Source organism: Morone saxatilis, unplaced genomic scaffold (assembly GCF_004916995.1).
Source record: "Morone saxatilis isolate NCDOM2014 unplaced genomic scaffold, NCSU_SB_2.0 Contig22, whole genome shotgun sequence".
Taxonomy (NCBI): domain Eukaryota; kingdom Metazoa; phylum Chordata; class Actinopteri; family Moronidae; genus Morone; species Morone saxatilis.
In genome coordinates this window covers 16,513,890-16,530,347 of record NW_023339785.1, presented here as the reverse complement: position 1 = coordinate 16,530,347, position 16,458 = coordinate 16,513,890, and the positions used below count along the sequence as shown (strand labels likewise).

Below are 16,458 nucleotides of genomic sequence, written 5' to 3'. Positions count from 1 at the left end.
GCTCCTTTGCTGTTTCTCACCCCCCCCCCCCTTCATCATTTAATACCCCTCCTCACCCCTCTTCTCTGTTTCCTCTCCAGGAGCTGAAGCTACCGGTTTACCGGGCCCACTCTCCACAGATTGGTATGCGCCGGTACTTTGCAGACTTGTTGGCCATCCTGAGTAATCGCTACCAGCTATGTCCTACAGCGCGACACCTCGCCGTCTACCTGCTGGACTTGTTCATGGACCACTATGATGTAGCTGTTAAGCAGCTCTATGTCATCGCCCTCTCCTGTCTGCTCCTAGCAAGTAAGTCAGCCTTTCAGCCTCTTTCTCTACACCTTCCTACATGTTTGTTTTATGTTTTTTCGCAGTTCTTCGCTTGACAGAACATTTATTTAAAGACAACCCCTCTTTTTACCCCTTAAAACTCCTAAATCTTGTAAAGAGCTCACTTTACTTTACTAAGATTAGATTTTGGTTTCATCATGAATAGCATTGTATTTTGATCTATAAATGCAGAAGAGCTACACTCTTAATCTTCCGTGCTAAAAGAGATACTGTGACTGTGGTTTATGCACAGATGGCAAGGTGAAACACTTCCTGCAACAAGCCTAATTTGAGTTACGCTCAAGAGACCATGATGGTATTTTGTTCTTCTAGTTTTCAGACAGATCTGATAGCCTGTAATGACAGTTTACTGTAGCTGCAGCGTTGGTTTAAAAAAAAAACCCAACAAGTTGCCATTGTGGTGGAATGACTGTACCATTGTTTTCAGAGAAACTGTTGGGGATTGTGCTCGTGCAGAACATTTTGTATGTCTTTTATCTTGGCTGTACTGACATGTGTGAGTCTGCTGTTGTTACTTTAGTCCCATTCAGTCAGTTTGAGATGAACTAGTATCACACCCACTAAGGTCAGAATGTCCTCTAATCAAAGGTGTGATTTTTTAAATTTTCATTGAAAGCATGTGATTCATCGCATGTGATTCATCGCAGAGGACAACCTACCCACAATCCCCATACAGATCCATTTTGGCCTAAGGTTTATTCTCTAGGTTTATTCTCAACCTATGTTTTCATACCTAAATCATTATTATCATCTTATTGTCAAATATCACATTAAAAAGGACCAAAACTAACAGTACATTGATCCTACTAACAAATATTGTCTTTGTAGCCAAAGCCTGGTGTAGCTTGTTCCTCTGTGCCACAGAGCTCCGTTGTTGTCCAAAGACGGCGCCATTTTCCTGGGTGACATGTTTCTTCACTACCATGAACATGTGCTCAGTAGTTTATTTTGAGTCAATCACATGTACTCATTTCAGCACCAAATGTGTAGTAATCCATGGCTGAAAGTAGTCTCCAACAAATGCACAGTTCCCTCCAGTTTGAGTAAGGTCGGTAGCGAACAGCCACAGGCAGGATAGGGAAGTTGGAAGGTCTTTTCATGGGATTTGTTAACAAAATATATAGAATAACGAGCCTTATCCTTTTAAATTGCTGTTTGCCTGAAGACATACTTGGTGATTGCATTGTGCAGATAAAAAACAATCACGTCAAAGCTTTGGATTTCAGTTCCTAAATATCTGTTCTTCCCTCAACTGATGACGGGTTGATGTTATTCTTTGCTTGTAGTTGCTTCCTTTCTCAAGCTGAAGTGAGTGAAGTGATGATTCAGTCAACTAGTAACTAGTAAAATGCTTCTCTGCTGTGAAATGTGAAATTGTGTCTTTGTGTGTGTTTTGTGTAATGCAGGTGTGTTAATCACTCTTCCCCTGCTGATGCATGGTGCAGGATGTGTGGTAGTTATTAGTGTCTCTGTGTCTGTCGGGTGATTAACAGACTGTGAGGTTTTCTGTACATTAATGCAGCCCTTGGAATCATGGGTAATTAGACTAATGATGCCGTCAAAGTGGGAGTCTGGAACAGGGCTCGCTCACTTGGGAGGCCTCTGTGTGTGTGTGTGTGTGTCAATGTGTGTCAATGTGTAGTCACACACAAGCCATCTTTGCAATCAGAGTAGTTTCTGTGGTGGGATAAATTTGAATATGAGACTTGGAAGATGTTTTATTTAAAAGCAATCTCATGAGAATCCAAGAATAGCTTTGAGAGTTTTCTCATGGAATGATATAAATATTATCAAGCCAACCTGGACAGAGGTTCTTCTTATATTCTCTAATAGAATAATCAGGTTTTTTATTGAATCTTTTGATTGTGGCTTTCAGTTAGTCAGACTCCCTCCGCTCCGCTCCCCTGCCTCTGACTCCTCCAGGACTCTACGGAGTCTCTGCCATGATTGATGAAGGCTTGAAAGGGCGTTTGATTCAAAGTTGTCTTGGTTTTTTTTTATCTGTCCTGAGGTGCTTTGGAATCTGGCCTAGTTATTGAACAGCCTCCCCAGGTCCCACTGCCTGCCTTAGACTGGGACATACATTGTCTTAAAATTTTTCTGGCTTCCACACTCGGTTAATTAATCGCTACCTCTTTTGTGCCTCTCAGCAGTCACTGCTTAATCCTGTTACTCTATTATGTGTGTTTGTTCATGGATGAGCCCTTCTTCATTTGCAGGAGAAAGATTGTGATCAGTTTTTGTTTGAGAGTTATTGACTGTTGGGCACTTATTTAGAGACCTCTCCTCATTCCAGAAAATCCAATTACTCAAGGAAACCAAAATCCTGGCTAATTCAATGTGAATTTTATGCTGAGTATTACGCTATGACCACATTGCTGAATATGTCCATTCTAAAAACCAGTCCTCATCCCCAAACTTCAGTTTCTATTGTGTTACATTCCATGAAGTCCTGCAGTTATCACATCAGTCTTCCTGGCAGATCCTGGTCCCTGAAGTCACAGCTCTGCATACTGCAGCTATTTGTTATGGTAAATGACATCATGGATGTGCCTCTACTGCCAGCAAGAACAAGAATGTTATAGATTTTGTTTTGTTGTTGCAGTGTTTTACTCTCTATGCATTTTGTTTTTGATTATAATCACTGGATAACATTTGGATGTATTCTGTGGTGGTTCTTGTTAAAACTGGATTTTATCCATGTTATTCAGTGGACCTGGTTTAGCCCTCTAAACAAAACAAAAAAAGAGCATCCTGTGAAACGCAGTCATGTTGACTACACAGTGCACTTACATAGGCCTCAAAGCCCGGGGGTGGGGAGGAACTGTGTGCTGAGGGGCACCTGCCATATGCTCTCTGAGTCAGGCCTCAAACAAAAGCTCGTCAAATGCAAGCAGGACAGGCAGCCAGGCAGCCAGACCCTTCCCAGAGAGGGGGAGGGGAGCAGAGACTGAGGGTTGGAGGTTGTTGTGTGTGTGTGTGTGTGTATGGTTTTTGCTAAATGAGGAGATGGTTGCTGTGGCAACCTTTGGCTAAACCTATGGCCTTTTTTTCATGTGATCATCTAATTAAGATTCACATTGAATTCTAATCCATTAGAGAATTTCTTATTTAAAGGGCACTTCTTTACAGCCACATAACCATTTAACCGACTGGGCTCTGGCGGTGTCCTTTTACCTTTTGCTGCTGGCTCTGTTTCCTCTTCATTCTCTCACCTTGTCAGGGTCGGGCATAGTGAGCTAGTCCTGGGACAGGGCGGCCAGTAAAAGCAGCCCCACGTCCCCGGGGGGTTGGGAAACGAGTTGAGCGATACTTCAAAGGCAGGTCGGCTACTGATGTTGAACAGGGTAGAAAGGAAGGTAGAGGTGGTGGCCTGCAAAATGGGACATGTTAGAACTGAACCACCCAGCAGGGTGCCCTGAAATTTAGATTAATGGGGAGCCCACTTCCTCCTCGATCCCCCTCTCGGAGGTTTGACAATAATTCTGATGGAGCTGCCATCACGTGGGGCTCTCATAATTAAAGAAATTATGTAAAGATGTACAGATGGGTTGGTAAAAGTTAATATTATTCATTATTATCAGATGCTACCAAAGCACCAGTTCACCTTGACAGCTCCTGTGTATCTGTAAGTATGGTGTAAATGTTAGAATTTAATTATATTTTGTGTTTTGTTGTTTGATGCCTGAGGCTCTGTTTGGCCACAGTGTCAGCCCTCATCACCGGTACGGCTTGGGGTTTTACACACTCAGTCGATGAATCCCCCAAAAACACGCCACACACACACTCGCACACACATATATAGGGCTGGATTTCTGGGATTCTCCTTGGTCAACCAGGCATTAGCATCAGGGGTCAAGGGTCAGCCCAAGCCTACATTGTGAGAGCTGCCGGGGCCAGAGGTGGCAACACGGAGATTGTGTGATGGAGCTGTGACCAATTTCACACTCCCAATGAAAGATGAACCGACAAATAAAAGGAGTTTAAAGAGCAGAGGAAATTCCTCCATGGCTGTCAAGTGAAAGAGAAAAAGAAGTAGAGAAAGAAAATGGAGAATGCCTTAAATCTTCACATGAATCTTTATTGGCAAGAGATTTTTGAGATTAAATTATAAGAGTAGATAACAGAAAACAAAAATACATCCACATATTTTCCTTTATACGTCCTGTTGATGGATTCATTTGTTGCTCCACTATAATGTCCCCATGTTGAGCTGTATTATGTCAAATTGTCCCATTTTTCTTCCAGTTGTTGTAGCACTTTACATACACCAGTTATTTTTTGGTGTTTCCAAATATATGTGAGTGATCTCCATCAAACTCACGCTCTCTGACATATCGAATTGAAAGTGGCCATCGGGATTTATTTGTGGGTAGATTTAGTTTTTTTTATTGGACAATCAAAACTGTGAAAGCCTACATTTGGTCACCTTACATTTCATTTATAGGAACCTAATTATTTTAAAGGACTGCTCAAAATGAACTAGAATTGGAGGATGTCTAAAAAATAAAGAGCAACAGAAACAAAGGCCTTTCTCTTTGTGTGAGAATACAGCTCTCAAGTTTCCTAACAGCCCCTATCACTCGAAACCTCTACCCACCCCCATCTCCACCTCTTCCCCTCAATGGCACACCTGGGAGGGGGGTGGGGGGCTGCATCCTGGCCTTACCTCTCCCTAACCCCTGACCTTTAGCTTCTCCCTGCTTACTCTACCTTTTTCTCATCATCACCATCACCAGTGGGTGCTGTGAGGAAAGGTGTGTATGGAAAGGTAGTTGGTAGAAATAAAAAGGAATCAGTGTTTCTTCCCAGATCGCTGGCTGAAGATAGGATAATTTAGCTGCCTGCATTCCAGGTATGCTGAACTCAGAGTAGAGGAATGTACCGTCTCTTTCAGGCCACATTCACACAGTGAAACAGTATACAGGGCTGCATTTGTGTCAGCATGTTGTTATCAGTGAGAGGATGGCATACAAAAGTCCAGTTTAATGGCTAATCAAAGATACACTGAATGAGGGTTTATATTCATTTTTAAATTCAGATTGTGCAATGTGTGAGGAGGAAATACAACTGAAATAGCACCGTACTACAAGGTATTCAAATTGTTATGTGCTCTTTAATGTTTTTGGTTGACCAGTGCAGTGTGTCGGTGGATCGGATTAAGTTACAAGTTTGAAAACCGACCAAAATGTGTCTGTAACATGAAGCATAAAGAACAAAAGTTTACATGTTTGTGTATTTGTTGATCAGATGCTGCATTTCCTGATCTAAATAATGACTAGGCTAATATTAGTCTGCATTTAGACAAAGATCTTGTATGTCTGTTTGTAATGCGGCATTAAACACTAATTACTTGATGAAAGTGGAACATTTTAAAAAGTCTTCTGTAGAAAAACGTGTTCCTCTAACTAAAGTATTGAATAGTATTATCTCACTATTGGTACCAAAACTCATAGCAGCACTTTAGCCGAAAGAATTAGTGGATTAGTCAGTCTAAAAAAATTTAATTATTGGTTTACCATTTAATTACCGGTAAGTTTATTTAAGCAAAAATGTAAATATGTGCTGGTTCCTCTGTGACCGTAAATTAAATGTCAAGCAATTAGAAGACGTCACCTTGGGCTCCAGGACAAAGGGTATGTTTCACTATTTTCTGACAATTGAGATCAATGAATCAGTCAAATAAGAATTGACAGATTGTTGCATAATGTAAATAATAATTAGCTACAGCCCTAATTAGCACTTCAGAGGATACTTACAGAGGCCTTGTTGTTTGATGATATTGGATTGTGCTGCAGATAAAGAAGAAGAACCTTTTTCTTTTGCTCTCCAACCCTGTATTTTTAGCTGGGGCCTCTTTGGCTGCACCCCTGCTGTGCCAACTCATTGAAATGAACGAAACCACTGTTTTGTCATACAGTCTGTAATACACACAGGAGCTAGTTCTTTTTTACAGTAAATGAAACCAGTTTGTGGCTCATACTGTAACTCTGAAGTTGCTTTGTTTTTCCTTTTTTCAAAGCTTTTCAGGGCATCCCATCTCTCTCATGTGCCCAGTCACCAACAGTAGTAAACCAGAAGAATAATCACAGAGCACAATGAGGAGATTGACTTGCACTGTGTGTCTCTCTTAAGATCAAAGAGGCTTGGGTTGTGTGGAGATTGGGGGCATTGATGGCTTTTTATGGCAGTGTCTGTGTGGACATAGCAGTCAAGCAGCAGACAGAGCCCTGATCCAGAGGATATGAGGGTGAGAGAATGGGGCAAGTGTGGACTGGGCTGTGGAACGAGCCCTGGTGGGTGTAAACAGCCCTCTTTCTTAGTGCTTCCTGTTCTGGTGGAGAGATGCCATTATTGCCTCTCTGCTAATTACCCCTGTGGCCTGTTGGGCTGCAGATCCCCCCCCCTCACCCCTCCCCTTCATGCTCTCTCAGCCATTCGCTCTCTCCTGCCCTGCTTAATGGTCGGTCGCAACATCAGTGGTAAAACTCGCACTCGTAGGAAGACGTCCCACTCCCCGAGACGTGGGCATAAAGAGGTAAATGAGGTCCATGAAAGACGGCCACAATAGCTGTGGCAATACAGGCATAGTGTTCCACCTCTAACTGCAGCTCGGAAAAGTCAATAAAGCCCCTGTTTTTAGTGTTTGGTTGCCATGGTTTTAGATTAGAGGCCAAGATTTACCCCAACAGAAGGGTTGTTGTCATTTCCAGCTGGATGCATATTTTGACAAAGCCGATACATAACTTGATAATCCTAGCCTGTTGATACAATACTGTAATTCTGCAACAGCGACTGAATAGCACTTTGTGAGCAGTGTGTTGGTGTGTTTATAGGAATTGAGAAGTTGTTTTTGAACGGTTAAATGTCACACTCGGTATACATCAGTACAATAAGGAATCTTTATTTAAAGGGAACACTTAAGCCCCCTGTTTAGCATTTATAAACAGTATATGAACATTTAGTTTATAGCACACTATAATGTAGTTGTAAGATATGAGGACATTTTTACGTGTTTTGAAATTTTATATTATTACAACTATGTTTTACTCTGTCATTTATTATCTGTTTATACACCAGCCTCCACTTACTAGTGCCCACGGGAGTTCTAGTTGTTGATTAATTAGGTTCAAGGTATTAATAAGGTTTTTAATTTGTCATCATACAATACAGAATTACACAATAAAATGCCGTAGTCGTAAAGTCGTAGCCTCCCCCCAGCTACACGCACAGAAAATGTATACACAGTAAAGTATTTAAATTAGAATAGAGTATAAACCGTAAAATAGAACAAGCTCTTTGAAATAAGAAATAAAAAGGAAACTAAATTTATATTTAAGATATCAGCTCACAACTACACAACCATTTAAAACAGAACTTTTAGTCCAGGAACTACTTTCAAATGAACTAAAAGGTTCATTCAGTCTTGATTTGCAAAGACAAAGCATAGGCACGGTTGGTCCACTGACGTATGAAAGAGTGACAGCTGTTTTTACACGTCATTACTTGCGACAACCTGCCCCAGACTCATCGGTCCATCTGTCATATGCTTTTTTCTGTAACTCCATGCGTTGAAACACAAAGAACAAAAAACAAACTTAGTGGCTGCTGATTTTTAAAAATAGTAAAAAGGAAATGAAATAAAATGCTGCAAGAATGCGACCAATTAAGCAGTACCGAGCATTAACTTTCTGGGTGCTAAAATAATGTTCCTGGAACTTAATTTAGACTCTGGTGCCTGCAGTGGAAACACACTGAGTTCCTCCAAAGGTTCCTAGTCCCTGGGGAAAGTTTCTTGCGCTTTGTGCTTTGGAAATGCGACTATAGTGTTTCCATATATTCCTACTTAAAGTTGTGACTACGGCACATGTTTTAGAAGGGAAGCCTGTATCAGAGTAACCTGACACCTCGCCCTCATTCTTTAAAGTTTGAGCAGAGGAGGCCTGTTGGAGTCTTGAATTAAAGGCAGAATTGCCGCTCTTCATTGGCCACATGGACCCCTGAGGCCTCGGGGCTGTTGCCATGGAAAGGAGGATTTCTTGGGATGAGGAGGGGGCTCACCGTAATGGCACTGCTGTAATGTCTGCAAGGATCTGAAGGGAGGGACAGGGACAGAAATATTTGGGATCAAGCTGACTGACCGTCAGTGTTATATTATATAATCCATTACAAATGCCCCACACTCTATAAGCCTATAGCGGTGCATCTCTAGGCTTCCCTGTTAGTGTAATAGCTCAGCTTTATGGCCAGATGTTCAGTAATAGTCAGCTTAATTGCTAATGCTTAGCAGGCACTTGTTAGGTTTTGTGGAATCTGGAGTAAGGCTCTTTAGAGCTGCCAATAAACGTACTCCATGTGGTTGCAGATGATAATGTTCATTGTGATATTGAGAGAAAGCAAATAAGAAACATTCTTTTGCAAAGATATATTATCACCCCATATCGACATGTTTTATCTTTGGCTCTGAACACTGAAAGAATTTAGGTTCTACAGTGAGATGTCTAATTTGCTCATTGTCGTGTTGTGACCTCTGGCTATGATTGTTTTTAAAAAGAAAAGGAAAACAAGAAGCATTTTACCATTAAATTAACTGCAACTAATATTTTCATTATTATTCATTCTATAGATTTCAAACACTTTGTTGTATAGGTTGAAACAAAAAACTGTCTAGAACCCCAAATAGTTCACTCTTTAACGATACAAAACAGAACGGTTGCAACTTATCACATTAAGGGAGCTGGAGTGTATGCCATTGTTGCTTGTTAACCCAAATAATTAATTTATTATCAAATTTGTTAGAGATACATTTTCTGTTGGTCAACTTATGTGTTAACTGACTGTTTTCACGGGATACTGTTTATGTAACACTTAATATAGGTGAAAAAGAGAATTAAAAACACTGTATTCCTACACTGAAGGGTTTCGTACCGATGATGTAACCAAATCCAGTCCAATCACTGTCTATGTTCAACTGCTGTAATACCACTTTTTTTTTTATCTTGCTAACATCTTGCAAACCCATCACAGTACAGGGAAAGCCTTAGTTAAATTCCTATGAGCATAAAAATGTTTAGTGTTTGGTGTAGCTTGTCTTTATGAACTGATATCTCTTGTCAAACTGTCCAGTGTGGCTGTGGAGTATTACTTGAACACTGTTCAGTAACCTCACTGTAACTTTTCCTTTGTTTCCAGGTAAATTTGAGGAGAAGGAGGACCGGGTTCCCAAACTGGAGCAGCTAAACTCACTGGGATTCATGTGCAGCCTGAACCTGGTTCTCAACAAGAAGGATCTGATCAAAATGGAGCTCCTGCTGCTGGAGACCTTTGGCTGGAATCTGTGCATGCCAACACCCGCCCATTTCATTGACTACTACCTCCATGCCTCAGTGCAGGAGGGCGACCTATACAACGGCTGGCCGCTCTCCTCCCTCTCTAAGACCAAGGCTTTCATGGAGAAATACACTCACTACTTTCTGGAGGTCTCATTGCAAGGTGGGTTGAGAGGAAGATGGTGGACTGGATTTGTTTGAATTCATTAGGTTGTGGTGTAAATTTTGATTTTAAAAATGTTTAAAACTCTCGTGTCTGTGGTTTTTTTTTTTAGACCACGCCTTCCTGAGTTTCCGACCATCGCAGGTTGCTGCTGCGTGTGTGGCTGCATCTCGTATTTGCCTTCAGATTTCCCCAAGCTGGACGACTGCTCTGCATTTACTAACAGGCTACACCTGGGACCACCTCACCCAGTGCATTGAACTCATGCTGCTGTAAGGGACACACATACACACACATACACACACACACAAAGGTCTAACAGAAAGCCGGGCTGGCAGACGAGCCTCTCGAAGTGTAGTGGGCTACTTGAGGTAGATGACATTAATCCCTCTATCTCTATATATATTTGGTTGCCATGGTTTTGGATTATAAGATGCTTGTTGTTGGCTCATAATGTTGCACGTGTCATCCTGCAAAGCCTGTCCTTCTGATACTTGTAGTTAATAGCCTCAGTGCTGTGTAATTTAACAGTAATTAAGTTGCGCCGTTCTTGGTCAGCAGGTGACTGTGTGTTTTATTTGTCTACATCTGTGTAAGTGTAATTGATGCACATGTTCACGCTAACTGCGTGGGACTAAAAATAATGTAGGTAAAGATGTTTTCTAGATAGATCTTTTATTCAGGTATGCACACAGTTTGTTCTCTTACTGCAATACAAGGGCTGATTTGGGTCTAATTCTCCACTCATCTACAGTCATTTACATAAATTGTGTATTTATTTTTCATTTGTCTTTTCTTTCCACAGTGCTCATGATAACGATGTTAAGGAGGCCAACAAGACCAAATCCACTCCTCCTCACCGACCCTCGTCTCTGCAGTCTCAGCCCCAGACCTCTCACCTCTCTCCGCTGTCAGCCATCCAGAGACCAGCCTCCTCCTCCTCTTCCTCCACCTCCTCGACACCACAGCTGCTCTTTCAGCCGGATGGCTTCCCACACATTTCCCAGCATTCCCCATCCCTGTCCCAGCTGCAAGCGTTAGCCGACTCCCAGGCTTTGGGGCCTGTGGTAAACATGTCTCAGGACTTCCTTCAGAGCCACAGGATGGGTCTCCTCACTGGGGCTCCTTCCATGACTCCTGGGGGTGGGTTCCCCTCCTACCCAAGCCTGACCTCTGGTCTCCAGCCGGGAGCTCGAGCTCTGCCGCTCCAGGGCCCCATTTCTGTGCAAATGGCCCTTGCTGGGGAGCCGCGCCATTGTCTGAGTATGGCCTATAGCGGAGGCTACCTGGGGGCTCATCACACTTTCACAGCTGGCTGCTTTGACAGGTGACGCCAGGAGACGGAGAGGGAACACAAACCCCTGCGGGAGTGCACTGCTATAATGCAGGCGCAAATCCCTACCCCGAAATATCCCTTTTCAGACCTCCTCTCTCTCTCCGTCAGCTCCGCAACACCATCAGCTTGTCCAGCGCCCTCGTCCGTCTCACAGAGACGACTCAAACGTAAGCAGAGGTCCAAAGGCAAGACAGACCCGGTGGAAGTCATCACACTGACGTGACAAAAGCTCCACAGACTCGTATAAAATACTGAGGCATTGCAAAAATGTTATTGCCATATTCTGAACTGGTTTTACAAAGCTGTATTATCATGAGACTGTCATCACTGTGAATGAGATGAAAGCAGCAGTGTGATTTAACACCCACCTCATTCAGTGCCTGTTCTCAGTCGTGTGATAGCTGAGCCAATTTTAGAAGTGCACAGAACACAAAGTATCTGTGATAAGGATATCTTGCTGCTTGACATATTTCTTTTTTTATTTCGAATCCCAAAAATTTTACACATTTTAGAGATGAAAATTTGGCTGGTTGTTATTTCCTAGGCCACCATTTGACAGAGATAGAAGAAAAAGAGGATTTGACAGGAAGTAGAAGAAGAAGAAGCTGTTGTAGGTCAGTGAAATTTTCCATTGTCTCCTGAAAGTCAACGATTGATCTAACTCCTGTACTCTCTGCTGGACCTGAAGGGCCCCTCTGGGAATTCCTCACCACATAAGCTCTCAGAGGGGACGAAGAATTCATTGTTTTGAGCACAGCAGGCGAAGTCCGCAGCTCGAACACGCCTGCAGTGTTTGGTTTTATTTTTCTTTCCCCCCTCTCTCTCTCTCTGTCCTGGTCATCTCTTCTCTCCCATCTCCAAAGTCGAGCCTTGTGGCAGAGCCGTCACAAACCCGGGTGAAAACGTGACCCTTTGGCTTTGAAGAACTAAAGTTTTAATTTCAGTGTCTCCGGCACCACTCAAAGAATTTATCACAAACTGATGTGACTGGACCAGCGTGGTGAAGGAGACGCGGACGTCGGTTGTGTATTGTACATATGAATTGCTGCTGCCTTCTTATGAACTGTTGGTTCTGTGTCTGTGTTAATGACTCCAATGTTTACATGAACCACTAAGTATCAGGGACTTGATCAAGATTACTTGAATATGATGCCATTGAAACATGCCATAGCTTTTATTTATGATCAATTTGTTTTCATGCTCTTGATTTTTTTTTAAATTTTATTTCATTTTTGTTTGATGTAGTGTAGCTTTTTATACCAACGTAGAAACATACCATTGATTAATTATAGTGTTCCTTGTGTAGTGTTTCTTTGTGAAACTGTATTTAGGCTCAGGTTTCAAGGCTGAAGCTAGCAGCCTTCCCATTATTCTGTGCTATTATGCTTTAAAGTGGATGCTTAATGCAGCATCTGCAGGGGCTGGAAAATTCCCTTTCTTCATCACTGGACCGTATTCTGCTTACAAGTCAGCAACTGAACGCACAAAACAGTCTGTTTGCATCGCAGTGGAACAACCTCGTGGTCATCGGTTTCTCGCACAAACATCTGTAGTCAGTCGACGGTAATTGCTTCCCAGATTTCCAAAGCTGCAATGCCCAATCTTCCACTTCCTGTTCACGTATAAACACATCCAGATTCCCAGTGTTGGTCACAAGGGTTGCCTACTGGTTGCCATGGCGATGCTGTGAACCCCAAGTTTTGTGATGATGACTGAATTATGACTGAATTAGTGCTGCAACTAACAAGTATTTTCAAAACTTCAAAAATCAATCTACTAAGCTGTATTCACACTGCAAGCCCTAGCCCTCATTTCTGATGTATTGATTAGATCTGATCGCTTTCTTTTTAAAAAGGCCCATAAGATTCCAGTGTGAACAGGTCACAGTCCTGAAGTGATCCATATGACTAACACACAGAGAGAGTGAAATATATGGCACACTAATTCTGAAACGACTGTTGAATTTGAGGTCACATTGCAAATAATCAGACCTGTATCTGATTTGGATCACACATTATTATGAAAGTGGACCAAATCAGAATTAAAAAGATCAGATTCGATGTAATTTGTGTTGTTCACACTGTGATGAAAAAAAAAAAAAACTATCTGAGGCCCAAATCAGATTTGGGACACTTGTGCCTGCAGTGTGAACATATGGTCCGTTTTTTTTTTTTTTTTAAATGATAGAAAATAATGAAAAATGTGTGTTATAAATTCCCACAGCTCACAGTTTTATATTCAAATGGCTTATTTTACATGACCAGCCGTCCAAAACCCAAAGATATTAAGTTCACTGTCATTTATGACAATGGGAACTGGACAGAGAATTTTGGGCATATTTGCATCAAAAATTACTAAAATTATTACTTTTCTGTCGGTCCGCTAATCGATTAGTCCACTAATCAGTGCAGCTCTACTGTGTAGCCCAACTTCTGGGATAATGTTGACTCCACTGAAACTTAATACTCACTCGGTGTTGTGGAAAATCCGAATGATACGACGGTTGCCATTTCTCACCTGAACCTCTTATTCGTGCGTCATTTGAAAGTTCTGACTGAAGACTTCAAACTGTTTTGCTTTGGACTTTGGACCATCTTACCATGTCGTGCCTCGTCCTCAGCAGCTTGAGCTGTGAACCTTAAATTCATAGTCGGCCATGTTCTTTTTCTCAGATAACACTACATGAAGCCTTCTGAAACTGCAACTCTCAAACTATTATCACGAATCACCAAATGTTTTTGTTTTCCCGCCGCTGAAAAGGACGCGTTGATGTGCATCTCAGTGATATGAAGATGCTTTTTTTGTTTTAACTTTGTCTGTACAGTTTTGTTATATTTTTTACATTCCCTTTCAGCGTACTTTAGTTTAAGCTTTTTTTTGTGATTCTCCTGATGAAAGCTGTTGGTGTGAACTAGATTTTTCTTTTAGAGTTCAACTTGCTCTTTTCCTCATAATTCATGAGCAACTTCTCACTGAGGTGTCCAAGGTGCAATATGTTTTTTTTTTTCCCGTTTAAACTGACCACAGCCATCACTGTCTTGTGTACACCACTGGTTCATCTTTTGTAACTTATTTTTGATAATTGTGTGATTTGACTTGCTGTAGCTCGATCCCCTCTAGAGGGCAGCGGGCTCTGAACACAATGAATATGTTGCATATTGCAGCCACCTCCTTCTTTTGAGTGATATAGATATTACTGAACACTTTTGTCTTTTAGCTTTTTAGAGATATACCGTGCATTTTTCCCTCCAGTGAAAGGTGCTGTCGTCACCCACACCAAACAACACTTTGTCTAATGTGATAGTAACGAAATGACACCACAAACTTCCAATTTATATTTTTGTATTATTTTGTACCAATTTGTAGTCTTGGTTTATGTGACACTGAATGATGGAAGGGATTCTTTTTATCATAATGTGCCATGGAACAATAAACACACAAGTGAACCGAGTTTCCGAGGGATGTGTTTTCTTTACTTAAGTGCCTGCAGCTTTTAGGGAATGATGGTTTCCACTGCTTTGCTCCAGTTGGTTCAGAGGGAAGACAATGCAACAGCTCCAGTGATAAGCCCAGCAGGTTTTCACACAGTCCTCCAGCTGTGAGCACATGCTGTCAGTGCGACGCATTATTCATTAAAACACTGTATTCTAAACCAAACTAAAGCTAATGCTGGACTGTGACCAAGTACTGTACTCTGAATACAGTTTAGTGGAAGTTGTGCTTACAATGAGATTTTTGTGGGTGGATTCACAGCTGATGTTCTTCCACACATTAAATTATTCATTATGCCACCATGTTTTTTTGGCACTTAACTCCTTCCACATTTTCTGACGTAGGGACTTAATTCAAACATCTAAGTATTCAGCTCTATTAGGACATTCTGGCTTCTATTTAAGTTTCATACTTTCCCAACACACACCTGGAGAAATGTTCAAAATTCAGAGTTTTTCATTTATTTTCAACTCTTATGTAGTCATTAATACTTTCAACTATACACTCATTCACATTTTCCAGTGTTCCACACATTTCAGGTCTTATTCAGCTTTCAAATCCCATCCCTATTTGCTTATTTACAATAGAAGTCAATGAGAAAACCCTTCAAACTCCCTCATTTTCAAACCACTAAAATCATACATTCACATAGAAACTCGATTCAATCTTCCAAACGTTCATGACATCATCTTCTCGCATTAATTCAACATATGGATGGATGAAATCTGACGCCATCAAAGCACTGGTGCCATCTTGTGTTTTCTATGTGTAATATAACTATATGACTACAAGAAGTGTGCTTCTTACAAATTATAGAAAGTAAGCTCTGACGAGGGCTGTTCTTTAGTTTTTACACTCTTAAGCTTTCCTAATAATTCATACTCTTCCATACTTTCTCCACCACTGACTGAAGCACACTTTGTATTTAGAGTCAAATCAAAAGCAAATATTTTAATTTCTCATTCCCACACTCGTTACCATGGGAGGAATACTATATCCATGAGCGCTGCTGCTTTTCTGACTGCAGACAAAGTTATTATTCAACACTTGAGAAACAAGTCCAGGCTCTATTCTTCTTCATAACTCCACCTCCGCAGCTCAATCAGAGCTTTCTGTGTCTTATGGCATTTCGATATATAGAAATCTATTCAGTGATGGGGCTCTCTCTCACACACAAGACATTATACTCCTATATAATGCTTGCAAATAGATCGCCCTTCTCATGTTGTTGACTGGAAGTCTTTGAGCCATAGCTCTGTTCTTTCAAACACAGTAGAATATTTATTTTATCTTAAAGTTGTTTGTTAATTTTTTTTTCCGGAGTCAGAAATCTGGAACATAACCATGTGAAAATGCTTAATCATATCAGCTCACGGATCTTTAATCACAATGAAGTTAGATAAGAAACGACAAAAATCAAGTCTTCACATAAGCCTGCTCAAAACATAATTAACTTGGCACGTGATAAAAGAGCAATCAGTATCTGGCAGTGCTCTCATACACATTACTTACATGATTTGGTTAAAATAAAAGTATGTATTGATGTTGAGATTCAGGAGAATGTTTCAAGATCTTAAGTGTTTTTTTGTGTGCCCAATCTGTAAAGGGAGGTGGAGGGGGTGGAGACAGGGGAGTGCTCAGAGCCGTCAGTCTGATAATGGATCAGTTTCACAACCACCTGTAAGCTTTTGTATGTGGGTCTAAAGAAGCCGGCTGCTGGCTTCCTTTTGTTTGCCCACGAGGAAGAATTTGGGAAAACGGTTGGTTGGGGGTGGAGGGAGGGAGTCCCACCTCTTTAAAGTGCT

At 41.4% G+C, this 16,458-nt stretch overlaps 1 protein-coding gene across 2 annotated transcripts in view; it reads left to right on the top strand.

Annotated features, from left to right (window-relative positions):
* The window catches only part of ccnjl (cyclin J-like), an 18,035-nt gene extending 3,424 nt beyond the window's left edge, over positions 1-14,611 (top strand). For both annotated transcript variants that reach the window (XM_035668931.1, XM_035668930.1), the window contains exons 3-6: positions 81-291; positions 9,526-9,825; positions 9,938-10,097; positions 10,631-14,611. In XM_035668931.1, coding sequence (XP_035524824.1) covers positions 81-291; positions 9,526-9,825; positions 9,938-10,097; positions 10,631-11,156 — 1,197 coding nt within the window. In that variant the 3' untranslated portion in view covers positions 11,157-14,611. The remainder of the gene's footprint in view (positions 1-80; positions 292-9,525; positions 9,826-9,937; positions 10,098-10,630) is intronic.
* Positions 14,612-16,458: the final 1,847 nt, after the last annotated feature.